Genomic DNA, 12,196 nt, shown 5'->3' with positions numbered 1-12,196 from the left:
ATTTTAATAATAATAAAGTCATGCGGTGATTAAACCTTATAAATGTAGAATATGTATGAAATGAAAAATTACTATAAAAACTTAAGTCCATTTTCGCAAAACTAGGGTTTTGTCACTTACACCCCTTTGCTTATAACACCCTCAGTTCCACCGATCGAGCTGAAATTTTGAAAAGTTTTTATGAGACCCAAATCGGATCGCAGACTGCAGCAAGAACCTAAATTTTGTTCCACACTATTGCCTCCTATACCCTTACATTACAATCAACGCACCAATCTTAACAAGCACATCAGATGCACGAAAGAACGTATTAGTGCAACTTCGGTAGCATCGTGTATGTGAATAATTTATAGTTGGTCTAGTAGTGAATAATCAACAAAGCAGATCGCCTCCCATAGGCTGTTGGAAACTTTTATCAGCATTAGGTATGCGGCTAAGCGTTTGGCTATCTTAGCGGCTTTTATATAGTTTGATCAGCTGTTCAGTGTTTCGTATATCATCACCGCATAGAATTTTAACTTTGTCTCTGTTCTATTCTAGTGGGTCGGAAGTAGAAGTTTGTATCAGAATCAGAACAAATCCTGAATGACACACTTTCGTTATCAATTTTGGTAAACAACAGATGATTGACTATCATCATAATAGTAGCGGTTCTACGACTGGATGGTGTGTATATCAGAGCCAACAATGACCTTCTTATAAATATAAAAGTAAATGCAAAATCAGTCCTCGTCGTCAGTTCAGCAGTGAACTTGCTTATTCTACATCAATTTTATGTATTGTGTTCCGTGTTCGTGCTCAGTGTTGTGTGCAGTCATCATTTGGAAGTGCACTCAGATATTCGCATCAAAATACAAGTTGATGATCATATCAGTAAAATCGATCAATATCTAGGCACTTAACAGCCAATAGCTATCAGATATAACGGTTTAGAGTGATATTTGAATCCTTAAGTGATTTGTGATATTATAGAAGAATAATGGCCTCTGAGCGTAGATTAACCCAATTCCGAAACTGTCGCTTATTGAGAAATCATCAATTGGTGCGAGATGATCTGTGGGTTCGTGATGGTAAAATAATTGATCCCGAGAAGGTGTTTTTCGACGAAAAACGACAGGCTCATGTTCAGATTGATTGTAAAGGAGCAATCTTGGCGCCAGGATTCATAGACTTACAAATCAATGGTAAGTGCGTTGCAATATGTGAGCGATTGATTATTGAACCTAAGAAATAAGTTTATAGTTTAGCATGTTCGTGAGATGAATTTGAAATGTTATCGATAAATCGAACTCGTCTTGCGGGATATTAATTCTAATCATTTGACTGGTTTAACAAAATTTCTGGAAAGAGAAGAAAATCTGAACGTTATTGCAAACAAGCCAAATAATTTCAAACAAGGTTTTCTAATGCATTATAAAAATCTCGCCTATATTACCATATGTAGAGTCGGCCAGAAAATGGTCCCGTCAGAAACTGTTTGAATTGCTTTGAATGACTACAAATAATCTGAATAAGAAAAACTTGTGAGATATTGCGCTATTAACTAAAAACAAATAGAGACCACTCAGAAACCAATAAATACTAGGGCCTTTAAAAAGGAATCCTTAGAGATTTAGACCAGACAATTCTTAGAAAAATTTTCTCAAAATTACCTCTGGAAATTTCTTAAGGAAATTCTCAGTTCAGGAATCTATTGGTTCTGCCATGATTTTTTCCAGGATTCTCCCAAGGTTTTTGTTTTGGACTTTCCAAAAAACTATCCGTACTTTCTGATATTCTAGGAATCCCTCCACAATGTTTGTTTAGGACAGTGGTCACCAAACTGCGGCCCGCGGGCCGCATGCGGCCCTCAACCAGGTTTTGTGCGGCCCGTGGAGGGATTTTGCATATTGGAGTAGTGTGGCCCGCATGTTGTGATTTCAGAATTTCAAAATTTATAATTTGTAAAGTCTAGCAATCTTTTCCTGTAGTGGGCCATTCGATTAATTTTAGGATTTTCTTCTTTGCTATGTGTTGAGCAAGGGAATGGCTAGCGAGAAACTAAGAGAAATGGATACAGTTTCTTGTTTCTGGAGTTTGTTCAGAACCCAAAGTTTCTCCAAATATTGATATCATCTTTTCCTCAAGAAAGAAAGTGGTTTTTTCAAGTAGTTCTATTTTGGTTATACAATTTCGCTGAAGTTTTAGGTTAGCTGTGGCTAAGGATTTCACGATGTGGAGGTTAATTGTTGTTATTATTCTAGTGCTGTAATTACTCTATTCAAAAGAATATTAAAGATCATAGAATTTTGTCAAAGCTAGTTTAATATTTTCGCTTAAGGGGGCAGGATGCGTCGCTGATTTTGGAATTTTCAAAAGCAGTTTTTTCGTTCAAAATAAAGAAAATTTACAGGAAAATGTGTTCACAGTATACTACTCTCTAACCAAAACACAGTGAACACTTTTTCATCGAATAATTTTTAGTTTTGACCAGAAAAACTGCGTCTGAAGTTTCGATGATGACGATGATTACGATGACGGAGCGTTGAACGTTAATCTGTTGAATCGGTACTGGATTGTTTATCTCATGATGATTTACTTCCGGAAATCCCATACAAATATACATTACACGTGAATTTTCATGATTTTCATATAAAACGAGTTATAACTGAATATTCAACGATGAATAATAACGGTCTCATTGCATTCTAGAATGCTTGCAATTTTGAATTCAAACATCCGCCAATATTACTTGCATCTTGAATGTAAAATTGCAAACGAGTATGCTCGGTTCTCACGACCGAACTCTGAACAATCTGCCAATAATGCACATGAATGGATCTACAGCTCGGTCATTTCATGTGCATAATTTATTTTTCAGTGTAAAATCATGTACAGAGCGGTTTCGCTTGCAAAATTTTTTAGAAGAGGACGTTTTTTTTTTGCAATGTTTGATATAATAGATGTGTTTGTATGATCTATCACTGAACAATTTATTGCAAATGGCTTTACATGATTCAAGCTAAAAATACGTGGCGTGTAAATCTAATATATATTTGATGTGTAATTCTTGACATTTATCTTTTCGCGAAGGACGAACTCTTGATATTCCAAGGACAATGGTATTACTAGGAAAGATTATTAAAACCACTAGAAACTGTCGAACACAAAAGGCATGCAAATTTCCGAAGTCACCTGTCGACTCCGATAATAAGCCAGTCAAGTTGAGTAACAACTATCGAAAAATTAGACTGACAGAGTTGTGCCGAGCGAATTTTTTTGGTATTCTAGTCGAGTCGTATTGATAGGACTTATAAAATAGATATTTTTACATCTTGTGGCCCGCGACATGTTTTAAGAGCAAAGCGGTGGCCCACCTAGCTAGTTAGGCTGAGGACCACTGTATTATAAAATGTAGAATTTCATAGAAAAGCAACCGTTTTGTGAAATGAGCGTTCGAGAAGCAGCCACAAGATGTACAGTCACCTCTCCAAAACTCGATAATGAAGAGACCATAGAGTTAGGAAAATATCGAGTTTCAGAACACTGAACCAGTGTAAATGCGATTCAAGAGACCATCGGGGTAGCCATGAACACCAAATTTTAATATGGTTCTCTAACTCGTTATTGAAATATGGAAATTCGGACACATTTCAGTGCATACGATTTTTGGTACATAATGTAACCCACCATAAAAATTCCTCCCCTTGGTTATGCGACCTTGCCATCCATTAGCCCATATGACGGAAACCAAAGGCGTAACCTGTAGTGGTATCACATTTTGGCATTTTTTGCTTAAAGCCGCGTCATAATTTATATGGCATAGACGCAATAATATCTCGGATGTGATCAAACGGACATTCTGCATCATTGATAGAATTGATGCCCATTTCAAATGACTGTCGTTCGACACGAGGTCTATCCGAAATTTAGTTCGCTATGGGTTGATCACTAATAATTTTGAACACGGAAATCGACAGCAAGCTCATCGATTTTAAATCGACCAACTTGAACATGATGATCATGACGCAAGATAATCATAAGTTAAACACACTGAATCCGTGTTGGGTGATGATCCATAGCACCCATAGGTTGACGCATACGAATTTGAAATGGAAAGCTTTAGGAACTTATGTGGAAAACTATGGAATTCATGTTGTCGGTTGATAAATCAGTCCATGAAGCAAAACTAATGAATTGAATACACACGAAGTTTGTAAGAAAATCACAACAAATCGATATAGACGTTCATGAATCGATCCATAATTTTAAACACACGGATCAAGCGTGTGGATTTTTTTCAGTGATACCTCATGCAAACCATCGGGCACAGACAAACAGACGTAACACTTAGAACAAATCTCGATCCAAATCATAGTCACGAGGACATGTACGCCCAATGCTAGAATTAGTGTATTTGGCCGACGGGCCAACAGATGGCGGAAGTGTGTAAACGTCAAACGCGAACAAAAACGATGCGAGCGCTGCGGGTGGCGGATTGGCCACCTACCATATTTTTAAATCGACCGTTAAAAAGGTGGTCGATGGACAATGATGAGAGTGTGACGTCTGTTTGTCTGTGCATCGGGGTTCATTTTTAATTTGAACATCTAGTCACCCTATATACGCGTTTCTGGTTACCTCTTTCTCTGTTTTGTTTTGATTCTGCGTTCCGTTCCATAACGTTCCTTTTCACGTTACCCCGTTCCATCTAAATGACGTTTGAACCATTTTTAATCTGAACGATGTGCAAAGTAGCGGGGTACAAATTAAAAAGTGTTCAGATTAAGTGTGGTCAAACCAACGGAGGTACCCGGTAGTGGTCCCGGCAAACTTCGTCTTGCCATCAAGTAGGCTGTCGAAAAATGGTATGCAATGGACCTATGCACGGGTTCACTATTTGACGTTTTAGCGGTGCCGTGTTATTTATGTCACCATGGCAACGAGTGAATTCGGCACCGCTCAAACGTCAAATTAGTGAACTCGTGCATTGATCCATGAACCAATGCACGAGTTCACTATTTGACGTTTTAGCGGTGCCGTGTTATTTACGTGACCATGGGAACAAGTGAATTCGGCACCGCTCAAACGTCAAATTAGTGAACCCGTGCATAGGTCCGTGGACCGATTAGGTGTGTCTAAACTAAATTTTAAAACCGATTAGGTGTGTCTAAACTAAATTTTAAAACCACCTTATAAACATCTGATGAACTCCTACTAGAAAAAAAATCTGAACGCTTGAGGAAGTCTTTAAGGATTCTTAGATACATTGCTGAATTATTGGAAATTTACCAAATGAAATTCTGGGAAATTTCCGGAAGGAATTCTTGACAAAACTCGAGCACAATCTCTGAAGAACTTTTCAAGAATAATCGGAGGAATCACTGAGTTGATACATGTAGCATTTTTTTTAACTCTAGATAAACTTTTTGAAAAATTCATGGAAAACTTATTTGAAATAATACTCTAGAGTTCTTCGGAGGAATCCGATGAAGTGATCCCAGGAGTAAACGATGAGTTAACGATCCCAGGAGTAAACAATTATTTAGAGGAAATTTCTGGAGGAACTTCATAAGAATAAGGAACCACAGGTGGGGCAAGTGAAAAGTTTATATTTTTGAACAATAACTTCAAAAACTAACAGTTACAATCACGATTTCTATTACCATTGTTAAACTGTTAAAGCGTCCCAATGAACAATAACATAAGTAACATGTAAACAAAGAAAAATTTATTCTTGTTACTTGAATTTTCTTCTGTTCAGTTATGTTTGTTGAAATGATTCGACAACATTATAACTGAAACATTTCCAATGTTAGTTCTTACATCATGGGACAGCAATTGCATTTCTGCTCTGTAGAATTTCCACCGCTCGTTATTTGTTTTTAAGAAAATCGAATGTGATGTCGGATAACTCTTCAAGAAAAATTAAACGGAATGCTTCAATAAAGTATTTAGAAACTTTTTAATGTGGATACACCTATACACCATTTTTTATATTTTGTACTTGCTTTTCATAGACATTCCACAAGATTTCCGTGCGTTCTATTATATTGACACTTTTCAATCAACGTATTTCTTTTAATCGGCTGTCCGAAGTAAACTTATGAATATCGTAATATTTAGCAAGCTTTTTTAAGAGAAGTTCCATAATTCGGCCATGATAATAGCATTTAACGCTTTGAGTACAGTGTTTCTTGAACTATCAGCACGTTCTGTTGTTCTATGATATTGTGAACCTTTTATACTTATAGCTGTCTAAAGAGAAAACACAAATTCAATCTCTAATGAGAAACTTTTCACTTACCCCACGTGATTAGAAAATTGACAGTATTTCAATTTAGTTATTTTTAAGTGTAGGGGGAGATCCCCCAGTACCGGACAGCACCCAATACCGGACAAAGTCGAAAAATTGAGAAATCATGGTCCAATCAAAATGGTGTATTAGTAGAAAAGAAAGCTATTATGGAGACTAATGTTTGCGTAGAATAACACATCCTTGAAATATGTATGCCTTTTTAGAAAAGTAGAAATGGTTGAAAATCTTTAAAAATTGACGTATCGCCATAATTTTGAGCCTATTTAGTAACTATTTTGAAAATGACAAAATACTTTGCATCACGCAAGCATGATCGAACCTAATCCTAATTTGATAGTATGAATGTATTTTGAACCATAATTAAACTAAATGTGGACAAATTATAATTTTGGTTAAGCAGATTCCCCCAGATTCGGACAACTTGATTTATTATATGATATCTTTGTAATTATTGCACCAGTGTCTCAAAATACATTCATTTTTCATGGATTCTGTCGATCATAGTATCAAACATGCAATAAAATTAAGAAAAATGAACATTCAGAACAACATCGTAAAATGTGCTATTTTTCATCATATATGAAAGAGGTTTTTGATAGACATCTTGCAAAATAAGAAAAACTCAATTTCTTCTTGTAAATGTTGCAAGTGCATTGAATTGGCAATTATTTACTATTCCTATAGTAAAAACATTCAATGGTGATCAAATTTACAGAATTCTAAGCATTTCCAGATTGTGTCCGGAATTGGGTGCCACCTTTCAATATCGATCAATTTGGTACTAAAATACATCACCAAAATGCAATGTCAAAATTCATATTTATATTTTCAAATTTATTTTTGTACTACTTTATTTTTGTAATATTTATCATAAATGAGGAACAGGAACACATAAAACCAATATTTTTTGAATTATGAATTTAATGGCTTAAGTGTCCGGTACTGGGGGATCTCCCCCTATGTCGAATTTATTCTAATTTTTTTTTATTGCAGTTTAAAACTATCAGAGGGGACAACTTAGAAGTGGTACAGTAAATTGTTATTAGCAACTTTTTTCCACTGAAAATATCAAAATAAGATTGCACCCCGTCAACTTGTTACGGAGTGATAGTTGACAGGTTAACAATATTTCGCTCTATTATGCAATAAAGGCTGAAAAATCTCAGAAATCTCTTACCTATCGTAATGTTCTTAATGGCGTCAAAGGTTTACGCATGAGTTTAAAACGTTAATTCACATATTCAGTAAAATATACCAATTATTTTCACTTATCCCATTCCCCCACTTGCCCCGCGGTACCTTATAGACGGCTCGCTGTGAGGTGTTCGTTTCAGCGTGCTTTTTACATAGTCGGGGGTCTATGAACCCCCTGTTGTAACACGAGGGCACAGATAACAGATGTTTATGTTAGAACAAAAATCTTCTGAGAACTTGTGTAAATATTCAAACTAAAACACGTTGAAAACACTAGCGCCGTCACACAACGTATTGCTGCAATCAGTGGTGAATAGAAGTATCTTGAAATGTTTCATATTCACCACCGACATCACTATGGGAACTTAGCGATAACAGCGCCACCACGATGTTGCTACTTGTGTTGCCACTTAAAATCACCATTAATTGTCTTACACAGTTTTACAATCGGACATAAACATCTGTTATCTGTGACGAGGGTTTAGGAGATCTTTATAAGGAATCCCTGGAACAATTACTTGTACTTAAGGAATCGATGGAAAATCTCTTGGAAGAATTCCCCAGATTTATCGGCATTTAATGGAGGATTTTTAAAGAGATACTGGGGGATAATTACTGGGAAATTTGAAGTAGCAACACCATGGAAAATTCTTATTGCATACTAGAAAAAATCTATAAACATACATTTGTTCGAAACCCCTGGAAAATTACCAAAAGAATCTCAAGAGTAAATTTTGCAGGAGAATTTTTGAAGAAATTTTTTAAAATTACTGAAGAAATCAGTGTTGGACCTTGTTGGACTATTAACAGATTTCCCGAAGGAGTTGTTTCAACTACCTTTTGGAGTTGTACCGAGGTAATCCTTTAGAATAATTCATATGTTGAATATGCTAATTTTTAGATAAGGTACCGTGGGGAAAGTGGGTAAGGGAATTTGCATAGTTGAGATTCTTCAAATTCTAGAGACTTTAAATTGAAACAAAAGAGGTTGTGTATATTTTTTAGCTCGACTCCCACCAAATATAAGCAGCATGCTGAAATTGATTTTTATGAAAAATTGAAGAAAAAAATACAGAAAAAGTTTTTGAAAAATGTCTCCTTACCCCAAAAGTGGGGTAAGTCCCCTCCTCAAAAGTGGGGCAAGTGAAAAGTTTACCGTTTTGAACAATAAATTCAAAAACAAACAGTTATATTCACGATTTCTATTAGCTTTAACATTTGTTAAGGCTTCCCAATGAACAATGACATAAGTAACATGCAAAAAAAAGAAAATGTTATTCTTTTCACTTGAATTTTCTTCTGTTCAGTTATGTTAGTTGAAATGATTCGACAACATTATAACTGCAACATTTCCAATGTTAGTTGTTACATTATAGGGCAGCAATTGCATTTCTGCTCTGTAGAATTTCAACCGCTCGTTATTTGTTTTTGAGAAAGTCGGATATGACGTCGGATAACTCTTCGGGAGAAATCAAACGGAATCCTTCAATAACGTATTTAGAATCTTTTTATGTGGATAGACCTATACCCCATTTTTATGTTTTAAACTAGTTTTACAAAGACATTCCACGAGATTTCTGTGTGTTCTCTAAAATTGCAACTTTTCAGTCAACGTATTCCTTTTAATTGGCTGCCCGAAGTAGACATATTAGAAATTCCATGATTTCTAATAGCTTTTAACGCTTGAGTATAGTGTTTCTTGAATTATCAGCACGTTATGTTTTTCTATGATAATTGCGAACCATGTTTACTTATGGCTACTTAAAGAGAAAACACAAATTCAATCTCTAATGATAAACTTTTCACTTGCCCCACCTGATAAGAAAATTGACGGTGTTTAAATTTAGTTATTTTTAGGTCTACCGCGAATTAATTCTAAAACTTTTTTTATTGCAGTTTAAAACTGTCACAGAGGACAACTAAAAAGTGGTACAGGAAATTATTTTCCACAACTTTTTTTCACTGAAAATATTAAAATAAGATTGTACGCCGCCAACATGTTACGGAGTAACAGTTGACAGGTTAACAATTTTTCGCTCTATTATGCAATAAAGGCTGAAAAATCTCAGAAATCTCTTACCTATCGTAATGCTCTCAATGGCCTCAAAGGTTTACGCATGAGTTCAAAACGTTAATTCACTTATTCAGTAAAATATATCAATTGTTTTCACTTAACCTATTTACCCACTTGCCCCGCGGTACCTTATAAGCTTGAAAACAGTTAGCTCACAAAGAGCCATAATATAAAAGCTGAGCAACATTTCCTTGGTTTGGTACAATAAAATGACAGTTTACATCAGCTGATTTTTACAATAATCTCATGGTTTTTTAAACTTTCTAGGAGGATATGGAGTTGATTTTTCCTATGACATTGCAACCGTCGAGCAGGGAATTGCCAAAGTATCCAAAGGTCTTCTTACGCATGGGGTCACTTCCTATTGTCCAACATTGGTCACATCTCCACCTGAGACGTATCACACGGTGCTGCCAAAGATATCCAAAAAAACAGGTGGTCACCACGGTGCCACTATCTTGGGATGTCACGTAGAAGGCCCATTTATAAACAGTAGCAAAAAGGGAGCTCATCCACAAGAATGCATCAAGGAATTCGATCAGGTTAGTGAAAACACTTTTATAGCATTTTTCTTTTTTTTTCTTATCTAATTGATTGTTCCACAAGGGCTTCCAAACGCTACTAGACGTGTATGGATCACTTGACAACGTGTGCATCGTTACTCTTGCTCCGGAGAAGGAAGATGCATCGGAAGTGATTCGTGAGCTTAGCAATCGTGGTATCACTGTATCAGTCGGCCACTCGATGGCTAACCTTCATGATGGTGAAGTCGCAGTGCAGCATGGTGCAAAGCTTATAACGCATCTGTTCAACGCTATGCTACCGGTAAATTTTAATTGCACTTCTGCTTGGAAGCGTGACGTGCCACTAATTGATTATTACTCACACAGTTCCATCATCGCGATCCTGGATTGGTAGGTTTGCTGACTACGGACAATATCCCAGCAGATAACCTGGTCTACTTTGGCATTATCTCTGACGGAGTGCACACTCATCCTGCTGCGCTCAGAATTGCTTACAAGACTCATCCCGATGGACTCATTTTGGTTACGGATGCCATTTCGGCCATGGGCTTAACTGAGGGTAGACATAGAATCGGACAGATGGATATTGAGGTGCGCCGTGGTCGAGCTTATGTCGCTAATACTGATACTCTATGCGGAAGCATCGCACCGATGGATGAATGCATACAGTTTTTCAAAAAAGCTTCAAGTAAGAGATGTTATATTTGACAAAGTGGAGACGTCATATTGTACTTGTATCTTTTTCTTTCAGACTGCTCAATTGAATACGCTTTAGAGGCTGCATCATTACATCCTGCCAAATGTTTAGGCATTGAAGACCAGAAGGGCACGCTTAAATATGGAGCTGATGCAGATTTCGTTATTTTGGATGATTCATTGAATGTACTGTCCACATGGATTGCCGGAGATTGCGTTTATGAGAACGAGTCTTTGTTATCCCCAAAACTTGATGCTACTTATAGAACGAATAACATCGTATAAAATTATTAGAATGTTAGGTTGTTGTAGACCAATGACAATTTGCCGTATAATCTAAGTCAACCATTCCGAAGTTAATATTATTAGCGCAACAAAAAAAAACAATTTCAGTTGAAATAAATTTGAATCGTTTTTACAAAATCCCAGTAAAATGAGAATACCATCAGTGTACCAGTATCCGCTCATGCCCCTATTTCCGCTCACAAGTGTAAAAATTGATTTTTCGTGTCAAAAACCAACATTTTTCGCGCGGATATATTCTAGCAATACTAACAACTTTTAAATGAAGTCGTCTGACATTATTTTCATTTGATAAAATATTTCTTTATATTCAAAACACAAGTCCTCGTGAGCGGTTATTGGACCACTAGGTATTTTTGTGTGTTCCAATAACCGCTCATGCAGAAAATTGAACAAAAATTTAAAAAAATGTCGATTTTAGAAAACAGCCTTCTTTATTGCAGTAGTAGCCATGGTTTGATCATAAAAAATATCAGGATAAATAACGAAATTCGAAGTAATGCATTTTTCAGTAAGTTCGTCCCGAAATCTCTTTAACGTGAGCGGAAATAGGAACACTTAGATGCAGTAACAAATGCAATTCAATATTTTTTTATGAAAGTTTTTCAAATTCTTTTTATTTTGCCCCTGATTACCTATACTTGGAGCTACATTGTGACATGAAAATAGTTTTGATCGATACAATAGTTATTTTATAATAAACATTTGAACACATAGCTTCCCTTAAATGAGCGGAATCTGGTGCACTGATGGTATTACATATTTAGAATTCACGTCCTGAAAATATATAGATAGGAGGGCCAGTGTGGGCAGAATATGCAGATCTTCTTCTTGGTATTAACGTCCTCACCGAGACAGAGCCTGCTTCTCAGCTTAGTGTTCTTATGAGCAATTCCAAAGTTATTAACTGAGAGCTTTCTTTGCCAAAGTTGCCATTTTCGCATTCGTATATCGTGTGGCACGTACGATGAGACTCTATGCTCAGAGAAGTCATGGAAATTTTCATTACGAAAAGATCATGGACCGACCGGGAATCGAATCCAGACACCTTCAGCATGGCTTTGCTTTGTAGCCGCGGACTCTAACCACTACCCATGATTCGTATAA

General features: G+C 36.3%; 1 protein-coding gene across 1 annotated transcript; it reads left to right on the top strand.

The window, feature by feature from the left end:
• The first annotated feature begins 316 nt into the window (after window positions 1–316).
• Window positions 317–11,214, top strand: LOC5574606 (N-acetylglucosamine-6-phosphate deacetylase). Its single transcript, XM_001655170.2, has 6 exons — window positions 317–425; window positions 541–1,184; window positions 9,834–10,108; window positions 10,173–10,391; window positions 10,457–10,778; window positions 10,842–11,214. Exons 2-6 carry the CDS (start codon window positions 980–982, stop codon window positions 11,069–11,071), a joined length of 1,251 nt encoding a protein of 416 aa, XP_001655220.2. The 5' UTR covers window positions 317–425; window positions 541–979; the 3' UTR covers window positions 11,072–11,214.
• The last annotated feature ends 982 nt before the right edge of the window (window positions 11,215–12,196 follow it).

This window comes from Aedes aegypti, chromosome 1 (assembly GCF_002204515.2).
Source record: "Aedes aegypti strain LVP_AGWG chromosome 1, AaegL5.0 Primary Assembly, whole genome shotgun sequence".
Taxonomy (NCBI): Eukaryota; Metazoa; Arthropoda; class Insecta; order Diptera; family Culicidae; genus Aedes; species Aedes aegypti.
The sequence above is the reverse complement of the archived record's forward strand: the minus strand, read 5'-3'. Positions and strand labels throughout refer to the sequence as shown.

Coding starts and splice junctions, on each gene's coding strand:
- LOC5574606 (XM_001655170.2), top strand. CDS start 980: ATGGCCTCTGAGCGTAGATTAACCCAATTCCGAAACTGTCGCTTATTG. Junction 1,185..9,833: donor CATAGACTTACAAATCAATG/GTAAGTGCGTTG, acceptor TAAACTTTCTAG/GAGGATATGGAGTTGATTTT. Junction 10,779..10,841: donor GTTTTTCAAAAAAGCTTCAA/GTAAGAGATGTT, acceptor TTTTTCTTTCAG/ACTGCTCAATTGAATACGCT.